Source organism: Toxoplasma gondii, chromosome XII, assembly GCF_000006565.2.
Source record: "Toxoplasma gondii ME49 chromosome XII, whole genome shotgun sequence".
Taxonomy (NCBI): domain Eukaryota; phylum Apicomplexa; class Conoidasida; order Eucoccidiorida; family Sarcocystidae; genus Toxoplasma; species Toxoplasma gondii.
Window position 1 is genome coordinate 5,775,678 of NC_031480.1, and position 13,784 is coordinate 5,789,461.

Below are 13,784 nucleotides of genomic sequence, written 5' to 3' on the forward strand. Positions count from 1 at the left end.
CGCGCTCAGAGGGGCCTCTTTTCTCGGCGCATGTTGAATCGACCTTCGCAACTCCTGTGCCTGGTCTCTTCTCTCTCGCTTCCGTCCGAGTTCACTATCGTTCATCTCCTCTCTGTTCTGCGCATATCCACCGCGTCTGTACCTCATTTTTACTGAAGGCGAGGCGCTAGCAAAGAGCATGCCTTCTCGTCACATCGTTAAACGCGTACGTTCGGTGTACTTGTATATCTGTCTGTGGCGGCATCTGGCTGTTTTTCTCTGCATGCTCTCGAGCGAGTCGGTACACACATGGCGACATGAGACAGCTGGCCGGTGGGCGCGAGCCGCTGCATTCTTCTCGAGCGCGAAAACATACCTTCTGTGCAGGTCTGAATCTGTTCGCTTTTGTGTGTAAAGGCTGACTGTGTGGCGTTTGCTGGGAAGGACGCCTGAGGCCTGCAGAAAAACCAGGAGTTTTTTCTCTTCCAAGGCAGAAGAAGGCGCAGGGGGTCACCCCTGCAGAGAGATGCCTTTTTAGTTTCTTCCGAAAGAGAAACAGACCTGCGCTTAAAAGGCACTCCACTTCCTTCGTTTCAACGGCGTTCGCCTCGCTCCTCACACGTTTGCTGGAAAGAGTGAAGACGCTGTGGAGGGCACGCGCGTTCAAAAAGGCGGGAGGACCTCAGGCGTCTGTACAGCGGAGAGACCTTTTCATTGCGAAAGGACAGACTTGGCCGTCCGAGCCATTGGCAGAAAGAGAAGAGATAGAAGAAAAAGAAGGTTTCTTCATCCCCCTTCTCCCTTGCGCTTGCTTCCACCAAAACACAAGTCGAAGTCTTTGTCTCGTTTCCTGCCTCTTCAGAAGCCTCCTCTTCACCCCTCTTCCTCTGTCTTGCCTCGTCCTTCTCTGGCCTGTCTGGCCTTTTCACCTCTGTCTCCTTCCTCTTTTCCTCTTTTCCTCGGCTTCTTCGCTCTTTGTTTTCAAATGGCGTCTCCGGTGTTGCCGTCTGGGGAAGGTACCCCCCAGGGGGCAGAGCGCGACGACCTTGCCGAGTCGTCGCAAGGTCTCTCGGACGCAAACATTTCTTCTTCTGTCCATTCTGTCTCCTCTGCTCCTCCTTCTTCTGCTCCCATGCAGCCGGTCTGTTCTGACGATGCAGCGTCTGCCAATCTAGCAAGTTCTCCCCTGTCTTCTTCGTCTCTATCTTCTCCTCCTCTTGCTTCTTCTCCTTCTCAAGGTGCCCTTCTTTCCGGTTCGGCTGCCTCTGTGGCCTCACCGGCTCTCTCGGCTTCTCCCCTCCGAAATACCTCGGCGGAAGACTCGCAAAATTCTTTCCAACCGAGTTCGCCGTCTCCCCTTTCAGGTGAAATTACGTTCAAGTGCCTCAGCGAATCTGCAGAGACAGCGCAAAACACTCTCAGTGGAGACGCGGCGGCAGCCTCTCACCCTCCCCCCACAGCGTCGCCTTCTCTTTCTTCTTCTCCTCCGCTCCCTTCCTCTTCTCTTTCTTCTTCTGCAGCTCCGCTCCCTTCGTCTTCTCTTTCTTCTCCTCCGCTCCCTTCTCCTCTCCCTCCTTCTGCTCCTCCCCTCCGCTCTTCTTCTCTTGCTTTGTCGCCTTCTTCTTCTCTCTCTGCAGCTGGCGGTTCTGCGTTTCCAGGCCGTCGACTCACGAAGCGAGGAGAGGCGGTCCAGGCCTGGGTGTCGGTCTGGAGCCAGTTGGGAGAATTCGCGATGTTTTCAAAGGAAATTGAGCGCGCAAAGAAACAAGCGGTTGAGGCGAGAAAGAAACTCGCGAGCGACACAAAAAGTCAGTTCTCTTCTCCCCCGCCGCAGAGAAAGGACACCAGTGATCCCAGCGACGGGCCGAGGGAGAGACGCTCGATGGTTGCCAGCGCTACAGAACTTGAGTTCTCACAACACCGTCTGTCTCTCCTCGAAGACCAGCGGCACAGAGAGACACAGGCGTATACATTCACATATTCATACATACATATATATATACATACATTCAGATATTCATACATACATATATACATATATACATACAGATAGATAGATAGATATACGTGTGCATGTGAAAATATAGACAGATGAGAGAAGACAGACGTATCCGGTATATATATGTATATATATGTATATTCGTATTTGAATATCGAAGTAGATAGTTTTGCAGAGAAGGAGAGGATTATCAGTTATATGTGTATAAAGCTTGGGACAGAAAGGTACACGTATCCGTTATATTTGAGTGTATAAATTCGTCTGACTTGTTCCGCGTTCGTTGTGTTCCATGCTACACTGGACAAAAGCTAAAGAGAACGAGCGGGGAAACCTTGAGCACATATATACGTTGTTCTTCTCCAACGCGCTGCGCATCTGTGTCTTCGTGACTACATATCCCCCCGAACAGTTACGTGTCTCAGTGTGCATGTATATGTATGTATGTAAACATGTATGTGCGTATTGAGATACGTCTGGTTCTGCGAATGTTTGAGTGTGAATGCGAATGGGGGGGGATGCTCGAGTTCTGCGAAAACTTGTCTGTCGAGTTTCAGTGGATTTCTCTGTTTCGCCTCGTGTTTCCGCAGAAATGCGCCACCTCGCAGCGTCTGCAGAAGTATCGGAAGCCGAGAAGCTGCAGTGTACAGACACCCTGCTCCGAGCCTACCAGCAGGAAATCGACTCTCTGACGCGAAGAGCTAAAGGCGCAGAAGCGACATTTCTTTCTCTCGTTCAGCTTCTTCTTCAGCAACCAGGTCAGCGCCTGCGTTTGTTTTGAGGCCCTCGCGACAGTTCTTCCAGAAAAGGTTTGGCCTTTCTTTTCTCACAGCACTTGTCTCCCTTCTTCTTTCAGATCTGTCTTCACGCTTGCGCTTGTCTGCGCACCCTTTCGGTTTGTCTCTTTCTGTGTCTGTTTTTTCTCTCTCTCCACTCTTCCACCGTCTCCCGGCGTCACACCGGGTGGTTCGCTCTCGAGCCTGTTTCTTCTCTCTTGTCCCTCTCTTTCTGTGTTCCCGTTTTGCTCCTTTCTTTTCGTTCTCCTTTTCTTTCTCCTCTCTTTCTCTTCCATGTTATGCGTCCTCTCTCACTACTCCGTGCATCGTCTTCGACTGAGTCTCTTTCTTCTCGTGTTCGTCTGCTCTCTAGGTCTCTTCCTCAACTGTTTCTGCTTCTCCGTCGCGTCTGTCCTTTCTGTCGCCTACATCCTGTCTTTTCTGTTTCTCCCTCTCCCTTTTTTCCTGGAAGGTCACCGCCTTTTCTCTCCGGACTCTTCTGTTTTTAGATTTAATAGGAGTGTTGCAAGGCCTCGAGACGGACGCGGCCGCCGCGCTCTCTTCGGCAGCTGCAGCGCAGGAGGCGGCCCTGGTCGACGAAGAGCACCAGCGCTTGCTGAGTGCTCGTCTGCAGACCGCAGAGGATTCACTGAGAGAAGAACGGACAGCGCGCTTGGCTCTCGAAGAAGAGAACAGCAGACTGCAAGATGCCTTCGGACGCCAGAGCGCCGAGTTGCGGGAGGAGCTCGAGAGCGAAAACGTCCTGCTGAGACAGCAAATCAGCGACCTCGAGAAAGAGTTCAGAACTCTGACGAATCAGGCCGTGACGGTTAGGAGACTCGAGGAAGAACGAGAGCAACAGAAGAGAGCCTTCGACCACCGAGTTCAACTCGCTGTCCAAGAAAAAGAGAAACAACTTCGCGCACAAATCGGAGCCGTAAGAAAAGGAAGGCCGGGAGGGAAGACAGCAAAAACAAAAGAGACGGGGAGAATGAAAGCAGTGGTCAGTGGGAGTGCAGAAGTCAGAGAGGGAAGAGGGGAGAGTGGGGTGAACAGATGAAGAAGAAAGAGACAGGGAGGTTGCTCACCTGACAAGAGTAGAGAGATGAAAGAGAAGAGAGAGAGACGAGTTGTTCACCTCAGCTCCTTCTTTTCTCCACGCAGGCGTTCTCTTCAACTTCTTTTTTTCTCTCACGTTCACTCTCGCTTTTTTTCTATCAATCGTTCAGGGATGTCTTTGGCCTTGCCGTCTCCTAGACTTTGTTTTTCGCTGTCTCCTGTTTCACTTCTGGGAGTGCTTTTCCGGTTACAAACTCCATTCTCTGCCTCTTCACCCAGAGGTCTTTGCTTCTTCCTGTTCCGCATGTTTTTCCTGTTTTTTCACTTCGACGTCAGCGTTGTCTTTTCGCTGTGCGTCTAGAAAGAGGAGGAACAGGCGCAGCTGACGGCTTTCCTGCAGCAGACGACGCAGGATTTGGAGAACAGAAACCTCTTGCTCGAGAGCAGAGTCGCCGACGGGCAGCAGCAGCTCTTGCAAGTAAGCGATCTGCCTGTTCAGCATCTTCTCGCATCCCACTGCAGTGAGTCAAGACCGTGTTCCGCTGCCCTGAAACACCCACCCTTGTGTCCACCCCAAAGTGCCTCTCCTACACACATATTCTTGTCTACGTATGTATGCAATACATATATATATATATATATATGTATATCTGCAGAGATAAACCGTGCATAAGCGGTGTAGCGGCGATGTTTCGGTGGAGAGATAGGGGGGTCGGTGGAGAAGCAGGGATGGCTAGATGCAGGATGCAAGCCTACGTTGAGACAGAGAGGTAGACTGATTGGTCGGTCGCGAGAAGAAAGCAAGGCTTCTGGATGTAGATGGCTAGCTGCGTGTCGGCGTTCCTCTGATCTGCCTGTGTCGTGAGCTGTGCTGGTGCGTCGGTGTGTGTGGAGGCCGACATTCGTCCCCTCGGGTGTGACTCGATTGGCGCAGCGAGTGAGAGGTTTGGCGGTCAGAAGTTTCAGCGTTTGTTTTCAGCTGAAGGCGCAGTCTGAGAAGCGGTGCGCCGCGCTCGCAGGCGAGGTGGCGATGTTGCATGCGCAGCTGGCCGAGGCGCAGAGGCATGAGCGCGCGCCTGCTGCCCTCCCGGGGGCCAGCAGTGCGACGCAGCAGAGCGCAACGCATCTGGTGAGGAAAGGGACGAGCCACTGTCTTGAGCCGCGCGAGCAAGTCGAAGAAGACCAGTCGAGAAGCGGAGGGCGCGACAGAGAAGGAGACACAACGCAGGAGAAAGGTCGCAACGAACGCGGAGAAAGGAGCGAAACGAAAGAGACGAGCAGGGCGTTTCTGGCGAATCAGAAAAGAACGTGGAGGTCGAGGGGACAGATGTGAAGGCGGTATGAAGGGAGCGAACGCCTTCAAGGGTGGGAGCAGAATGAAGAAAGAAGAACGACAGCGGGGAAGAAGGACTCCTCTGAGCAGGGGGCGAAGCCGAGAAAACTCGCGAGAGGAGGAAGCGTCTCCTAAAAGGGGAAGTCGTTAATCTTCGGACTTGCTGGATTGCTCAAACACAGCCATCCGTGTCGAGACCCTGCGTTCTCATCGGGTGTTTTGCGATTTTTCGTCTCTTCAGAAGTTATCTCTTTTCAGAAATCCAGGATGTTTCGTCCACAGAGCCACTTTGCTGAAATCCTGCAGCTGAGTTCCACACCTTCCGATGTTGAAAAGATGTTTCGAAGGCCCTTCAGTTGGCAAGTTTGGCGAGTGTGTCTCCTGTCTCCTACAGCGCGCCTTGGAAGCGGCGCAACAGAGAATTGCAGCACTTCAGCAGGAAGAACGGCGACTTCGGTGTCAGCTGGAGGAAGCGGAGAGGGAGTAAGAACTGTTCTTCCTTTTGTATGTTTCCGTTGTCTGTCTATCGACCTCGTGTTTCTTCTGGGGGTGGACGCGGCACTGCTGTCCCTCCTTCCTGCCGTGCAGACATGGGGGCTCCTATCTCCCCGTCACTGTTTTTGTGAGTCTTCTCCGCCTAGCGTCTCCTTGGTACTTTTCACGGAATGTGTTCGTCTGTTTTCTGAGCCCGCTGTCGCCTTCGCGCTCTTTTGTGAACTTTCTCTGTGCAGAAGAGAGAACCACGAGAAAGCGAGGCAAGCCGAACGAGAGAGAGAAGTGCAGATGCATGCCCGCCAAGTCGCGGAGCTGCAGCAGGCACTTAGAGAGCGACCTACAGAGGTGAGCAGATTTTTTGAGAAACAAGAAGTCGGCATTTTTCGTACCACCGCTTCGTCAACAGAATGCATACACGAAGCCGCAGAGAGGTGCGCTCCGGCTTTCATCCTTCATTGCCTTTTGCCTGTGTTCTCTTCTCAGTTTTCTGTTCTTCTCAGTCTTGAATCCTCCTCAGCTTTCCACCCCGTTCTCGGTGCTTCGTTCTCGGTTTCGTATCGCAGCTTTTCTGTCTCACTTGGCGTGCGTCTCCATCTCAGCTTGTCCCTTGCTGCACGACGTTTTTCTGTTTCTCGATTCTCAACACTTGTTCCTCCTCTTCTACGTCTGTTTGGAGACTCTTCGCGTCTGCCATGACCCTGCTTCTGGACTTCTCCCCCGCTCTTTTTTCCAGAAGGAATTCCTGCTCCTGCGACAGCGGGTGCGCGAGCTGGAGGGTGGCGTCGTCGCAACTCCGGCCTCGTCTCTGCCTCAAGACGCGGAGTCTGTTGAGGCGAGTCTGCGAACACGGATTGGACAGCTCGAGGCTTTGGTGGAGACACGAGAGAAGGAACACCGCCAGCGAGAAGAAGACCTAAAACGGCGCATCGAAGACGAGCAAAAGCAACACAGAGAAGTCGTCTGCGCTCTCGAAAACCGCATTGAGTCGGAGGGGGTGAGAGACGGATTCGGCGACAAGGGTCCTCGAGCCGGAGAGGAGGAGATCTTCACACAGAAAGAAGACCGCGATGGCGGGGAGAGAGAAGCGCGGACCTTGCCGTCGATGCTGCAAGTTCTGTTGCGACAGCGAGAACAGAGTCGTGCGCGCGTCGCTGCGCTTGAAGAGGTAAAAGTCGAGCGAAAACGCAGAGAAAGCAAAGTCGTGAGAAAGGCGACTCAATCGAGAAAAATCGAGTTTGTCGGCGCTCGTCAGGATGGGAAGGTGTTCTGTATCGTGTTTCTTTGGCGCCATAAAACGGGCAGAAGGGAGAAGTCCAGATTGAAGAAGAAGCGGAGAAGCTCGCCAGACACGGCGTGTACACAAATTCAACGTTGACATCTGTCCGCAGAGACCGCAAGAAAACGGGAGAGTGGTGCAGCGTGTTTTGGGGGGAAACTTCCGAAAGAGTCCGGGAGACGCGTTGAGAAAGGAGACGGAGGAGAGAGAAAGAGATGCAGACAAGCAGAGAGGAGGAGACGGAAGGAGGTCCCAGGACAGGAGAGTGAACAGAGACAGTGGTGGGGTGAAGTGATCTATTTCCATGTCAAGGTGGGATGGGTGCCTGCGGAAGAACAGACAGCGAGTCGACGCGTGTGCGATCACGAAGATGTTTTTCTAGGAGCGTTCTTGAATCCTGGAAATGCGTCGAATCAAGGCATTTTCTGCTGAGCTAGAGGTCTGCAGTCAAGCGCTCTTGGTCGCGTTCTGACTGTAGGCCCCATCGTCCTCATGAGTTTCTTCCCTCTTCGTTTCGTCTATCCCGTGGCTGTCTGTCCGTTTCTAACCGGGCGATTGAACCCTCGGATCCGTTCTGGAGATTCTACGTTTTGATTCTCACTTGAGTTTCAGCTAAACAGGGTGGCTCTTCTGGGTGTTCGATGAAACGGTCAGATCCTGTTTCCTTTCCGTGAGTCCTTTCCGAGTCTTTTTTTTGTGTGGTGCAGGAGCTGGAGGCGACCAAGTCACGGCTGTCGCTGCAGCAGCAGGAGGTCTGTCACCTCAAATCGCAGGCTGCACATGGGCGCGTTCCACTTCCCCCGAGCAGAGAGACGCAGGCGCCACTGCTGCACAAGCAGTCCGTCGTCCAGGCTCCCGTCTTTCCTGCTGGCCACCCTGGCTCCGGAGCCTCTGCGGTCTCTTTGGCGGGTGGGGAGGTGCCAGCAAGGGGAAATGTGCGCGAGGGAGGAGACAGGAGCGGGGCTGAGGCCTTTTCGCGGAGGCGAAGGCCCCGGAACGCAGAAGAGAGACGGCAGGACTTCGTCGGCGGCCTGCTGGCGGTCGCCCAGGGCGTGGCGCGAGCGGCGACACAGACGGCCGCGAGCGTCTGGGGAGAGAAGAAGAACTGGGGACCGAGAAGAAAGAAGGCAGGAAAAGCCTGCGTTGCTTCTTCGTCCGGATCAGGAGGCACCGGTTCGGCGCCGAAGCGTTTTTCGGAGAACGACGAGGAAGCAGGCCTCGGAGGCGCCGCGTCGTCAGACGAAATGGAGAGTGACTGGGGGGCGACTTCGCCGTCGTCTTCGGACGAGGAGCAAGTCGATGCGAGTCGAGCGGGCGTCTGGAATGGCCTCGCAGGCGCGGGGCCCCGCCGCAGAGAGGAGGGCCGGAGAAAGAAGGGAGTTGAGATCGCGCCGTCGTCGCTTTCTCTGCTTCCAGATGTGTGTTCCGCGGATGCGCGCTTCACCGCTCTGAGAGAAGGGAGAGAGGAACACGCGTTCTTGTCTCGCTTGCAGACCCTGAGCGGGGCCGAGAGAATCGTCGTCATCTGGGGGAGGCTGCTGCTGTCGTGCCGAGCCACTCGGCTCTTTGCGCTGTTCTACTTCGTGCTTCTCCACTTCCTCGTCTTCCTCGTGCTCTTCTATCACGCCGACCTGCAAAGTCGCGGGCAAGCAGACCAGGCAGGGTCACATCAGCCCCGCTACCATTACTACCTGAACGAGTAGGCAGTTGAAAGTGCGGCATTTTTTCGCGACTGCTTATGTAGAGACACAGGCATTCATAAGTTGACATGTATGTCTGTACACCTATATATGTAAATCAACTGCGTGTAAATATATACATATATATATATATATATATATACTTATAAAGGAAGTCAAGCGCTGGGTGGGATTGAGCGGAAGGCCCTGAAAACGACGCGTTCGCGCTCGGTTTTGGCGTCAAGGGAAAGCATACTAGAAAATCGAGTTTTGCTTGCTGGGGTGGATATCGTTGCCGGCGCTGGAGAGCTTTTCTACAAACGAGCTTCTGCACATCCACGTGGACTGAGTGATCAAGTCAACAACGTGTAGCACGATTCGATTTTTCTGTTTTTCAACGGTTCCGATTTAGCAGTGAGTTCCGTAGAGTGGTGGGGGGTTGAAGCGGGCAGTAAAGTAGAAACGAGATTTGCAGTTGGCTTTAACTTGTGGAATGCGCCCTTGTTTTTCAAAGGTCGCAAGCTGAGTTTGCTTAACTAAATGCCGCGCGAACTCTCTGTGAGAGTCGCCTCCTGCTTCCTAATTTGCCAGAAGGGACTTCTTGTCTCGAAAAGCGATGCAGCCAAAATCCCGACGAAAGTAACCACTGGAGGGGCGGCTGCTGCGGAGAGGCTGTTTATGTTTTCCCTGTGAAAGGGTGATTTGACGTGCGTCGCGGACGAGCGAAGCATAAATGATCGACCTTCGGATCGACCGGAGAATTTGCACTCCTGAGAGATGCGGGTTAACGCCGACAGGTATACAGTTCAACTCAGACGCAGACTGGTGGCGAGACGTGAATCCACAATTTTCCTCGCCTAACGCCCCTCTGCCTTGGTTGCCAATTGCATGCAGTGACACTCAGCCCCAGGAGCAATTCTTATTCCTGGTCTGCTAAAAGCACGTCGTTCGTGTGAATAGTTGTTAACTGGAAAGCAGAGTGGTCACGGGGACCTAACAGGTACCTCGGCGAGGCAGGAAAAGCTCCCCTTTCCAACGCCAAGCTTGACGGTAAAACGCAGCACATGGCAGACAGTTGCTAAGCAGGCGAACTTTCACAGCAGTGTTCCACGCTTGTCATGACTCTACAAAAAATCTGCATCACCGTACACGCACGATTCGAGTCCCTGAGGAGTCGCGCAACACAGCCAGTTTTTCTAGGCTAGAGCAACACGGTTGCGGGGCATCCCAGGTCGACGTCTCGAACTGGCAACGCAGGACTATCATGGTCGCAAGTCATCCTCGAGAGCCCAGAGAGGAATTCACACTACCAGACTGAGAGAGACTGAACTCTCCTAAGGTCTCCTGGTGAAGGCAGGCATAGCTCTAAGGCGGAATGGACACTGCTTAGGCCGCAACCATAGCTCCCATTCCTGCACCTGATACCAGAGATCTAGCTGACAGAATTCCACACGGCCCCGCTAGTCAGTTGACAAAAACGGTACATCACGGGAAAAAACACGTTAGAAACAGTCAGAAATCACTGAGTTCGAAACACCTCTTTTTCTCTCTACTTTCAAAATATATCTGGAGACCTGTTGCACAGGCAACAAGACCTCAACATGCACCTCCCTCGGAACGGGGGTCTCAGATTCAGCCGTTCAAGGACAGTGAACTAAAGCCAGATTTAATCCACAGCCATGATATGACTATTCTAATGACAAATTGTGGGTCCAGCCGGTCTCATACGCCACGTTACTCCACAGCTGGACGTGCAAAACCTGCTGTAAGATTGCTCCCACCTGCCAACCCAATTCTGCAACTTGCTGGCCTTTCTCGTCCTTGACACCCTTTTCCCAGCTGATGGAGACAGGGCCTTTCTCGGCTGCCTCCATATGCGCCACCAACGCTGCGTTGAGTGCCAGTGTTTTGCAGATGTCATGGTTTTGCGAGTTCAGCTTCTCCTGGAACTTGTCTGGAAGGTAAAGGACAGGCCCAATCCCTTTCAAAACCTTTACGGAAGCCGCACAAAACGCTTTTGATGCCTTCTCCAGCTCCACAGAGCCACCAGAAAACGACGAACTCAACACTCCTGCTTTCACAAGCAGACGGATGGCCGCTACCATTGCCCAACCAGTGACAACCATCGGAGCATTTGTTGACACGAACTTGAAAACCTGGCCGAGAGACTCGAAGCCGGAGGACGTCGCTTCGCTGTTCGCCGGCAACGGATACTTTGGCGAAATGAGAATTCTTTCGACCTGCTCTTGGCACCTGTCGAAGTCACCAGTTCCAACAATCTTCGTGCACCCCTCGATCGCGACGCGCTCTTCCAACGGGTGCTGCGGATCGATCTTGTTTTCGCGGCACTGAAGCTCGTTGATTGCCTTCATTCCAATTTCCGGATTGGTTTCTGAGCAGTACGTGGCGATCGGCTTCAGCTTGTTCCTGCGCATGTCTCCACTCACAGTCACGGTGCCGTCCACGTGGTTGATCGAGACTGCACCTGCAGAGCAGGCCTGCTGGTAGCCTTTGAAGAAGCACGGATTGTAGCAGACGCCGTCGATGAGAAACTCCTCGTCACTACACAGTTGCTTCAGAAAGAGGCCCGTGGAGCTGTCCACGCCAAGGTGCATGAACGAGACGGAAATGACGTCTGCACTGGGGTATCTCTTGGGGAGGAAGCGCTCGCGCTGGAGATTCACGGCCTTGACAGAAGACGGCAAAACGTCTGTCGGCGCAAGGGGGAAGACAACCTGGGCGGACGTACCTCCAAACTCTACAACACCCGCCAAATCGTTTCGACACGTCTTGAAGTCACCTTCTCCACGATCGCAAAACGAGCTCTCTTCCTTTAGCCTGTGTGTCAAATGGTTCAGCGTCAGGAATGCATACAGACCTTCTTCCGCTCCAGTAATGGGTCGTGTGAGCTCGGGATTCGTGAAGAACTTGTAACTTATCTTATTGGAGAAGTTGTTGATGGAGTGTCGCAGAGCGACAAAAAATCCATCGCGATACCAGTCGTGGAAATCACGCACGCCACCGGTACTGTAGAAGACGACGGGCACACCCAGAGCCTTGACGTGGACCTTTTCCTCATCTGACAAATGTGTCTCGAACAGACCCACTATATTTTCCTCTAAAGCACCAAAGAACTCATTTGCTGTCTGCAGCATCCGGCGAAAGAATCGAAGAAGAATTCGTGAGTCAACACTGCGTGACTCCCAACCTTCGCCTGCGTACTGATCCAGCCACTTCTCTAAAACCTCGCGTAGACGAGTGTGCCGCATGCCTGTCGCAATTTGGCGGATGGAATGTGGAATGACTGTGCGTTGTTGGAAAGGACACGATAACGTTTGCATGAGAAAGATATTGGGGCGGGTCGAGGAGCTGCCAGCATCGATAACAACTATTGCCTGGGTAGCGTGGCGGCAATTCGTCTCTAACGCCTTCAGTTGATGCAGTGCATGACGACCTTCTTGGATCTGAGCAACAGATGACATGGCCAGGCTTTGAAACGATTTCCTTCCCAGACTGAACTCCGCCGGAAGCTGTTCAGCACTTGCAGGCAGGTTCTGGGTCAGTACGACATTCCTCCGCTCGGCATTCTGATTCACATGGTTTCCCGAGTTACCTGACGTCAAACTGGTAGCCGATAGTGTGGATGTAACCCCTGCCGAACACGTTGGAACAAAAACAGAAAACCCCACCAGCACACCCCAAATGATGGTGACCTGGTGTTGGTTCATCTCGGCACAGAAATCAGGCTCACTGCAATGACACAAAGGCTGATCCCACATTACCGTTGATAGACTGAAGACGAGATGCAGTTCTCACGTTGCCCCGTGAGGGCAGCATACCACGTGTAAGTGGCTGATCAGACCTGTTAAGGGACACTTTCCACGTGAGTAACTCAGTGTAACAGAGGTGAGAAACCTCAAGCCGCGATCCACTCAGTATAACTTTTTCTTTCGGCCGGGAACGGAGCAGCCTGCACGCCGCTAGCCTGTAAACAGGCGAGACAGAGACAGGAGTAGAAACAGTCAGTCTCTGCCAAAGTCAACGCTAGCCGCAGGCTCGGCTAGCCACTGACGACTCGAAGTCTGGCCAGCGTAGTTGAGCACAACTAACTCGAGATAGCGCCGGTGTTGTATTCGAGTGCTTCCGTCATAAAAAATGAATCAAGTGACCAAATGTTGACGACAGGCCACAGGTGCTTCGACAGAGCTCGCTTCGGGGGAAAGGTATGGGATTCGCGGAGTTTTCCCGAATGTGGACATGTTGAAAAGTGATTTGCCGTGACGGCGGGAGCGATGTGTGGTTGAGTGTTTGCGTCGCATTCTGTTGGAAGGCTCTACTACAGCCGGATCCTGGGAGAAATACGTGGATCAGCATTTTCAAACCATATCGAGACATCCTGAGTCACTGACCATGGGATCTATGAGAATTGGGGTGCTCGACAGATCGATCATATAACTTGCAGCGTCAACGCACACATGGGACCTTTTGTTCAGTGGGGAGGCCCGGTAGTAACAGGGTTCAGGCCACAGCTTTGAATATCCTTTGACCACGGTGAGGCCATCTGCACGGTGCTGCAGCAATTCTCTCTACGTCCATCTCAGCAAGCTGAGGAATGGAGAAGGCAGACGTGCGGCGCAAGCAGAGCTAGGAGTTGGGCAGGGGTGCAGTTCAAAGGTTGCCGACCACGTAGAAGGGCATAAACTTTCACATACGGTTTCAAGAGCTACTACAAGTCACGGAAGTTTGTTTAAAGATAGAGAAGGCGGACTCTGGTGGAACAGCCTTCCAAAGCGTAATCGGGCCCTGGCTGTTGCTGCGACAGTCGCCAAAAGCTCTTCAACCGATGATATAGTCCCTCACGCGTGGCATTACGAGGCGTTTGCCTTCTGAAGAAAGATACAAGACGCAGCGACAGCGACACCTTGAGAAACAGGCATTTGCGGGTTCATGCACTCGTCAACGAGCAAGGCTGGTTTCCAGCAATTCACGTTTCGGAACGTATCGTGACGTCGCTGACGGAATGTGCGGCCAGGCGGGGGGGGGATCCACCGGCTCGTTAGCAGCAATCGAAAAGGGAGTTACTCCTTGCAGGCACATAGTTGAAGAGCAATACTGCGGAGTGCCGCCGTTGACGTAACGCTTTCGGCTTACAGATTTACCTGTTCAGTCGATAGTGCTTGCCACTGAAGGG

The 13,784-nt window shown here is 53.1% G+C and overlaps 2 protein-coding genes across 2 annotated transcripts; one reads left to right on the forward strand and one right to left on the reverse strand.

The window, feature by feature from the left end:
- Positions 1 to 605: 605 nt before the first annotated feature.
- On the forward strand, positions 606 to 9,303 carry TGME49_278890 (hypothetical protein). Its single transcript, XM_002370551.2, has 9 exons — positions 606 to 1,787; positions 2,566 to 2,733; positions 3,261 to 3,688; positions 4,172 to 4,288; positions 4,790 to 4,939; positions 5,538 to 5,626; positions 5,875 to 5,983; positions 6,372 to 6,803; positions 7,622 to 9,303. The coding sequence occupies exons 1-9, from the start codon at positions 965 to 967 to the stop codon at positions 8,615 to 8,617; spliced, it is 3,312 nt and encodes a 1,103-aa protein (XP_002370592.1). The 5' UTR covers positions 606 to 964; the 3' UTR covers positions 8,618 to 9,303.
- Positions 9,304 to 9,384: 81 nt separating this feature from the next.
- TGME49_278882 (GDA1/CD39 (nucleoside phosphatase) family protein) lies at positions 9,385 to 12,481 on the reverse strand. The gene has a single exon (XM_018781825.1). It carries the CDS (start codon positions 12,370 to 12,372, stop codon positions 10,282 to 10,284), a length of 2,091 nt encoding a protein of 696 aa, XP_018635110.1. The 5' UTR covers positions 12,373 to 12,481; the 3' UTR covers positions 9,385 to 10,281.
- Positions 12,482 to 13,784: the final 1,303 nt, after the last annotated feature.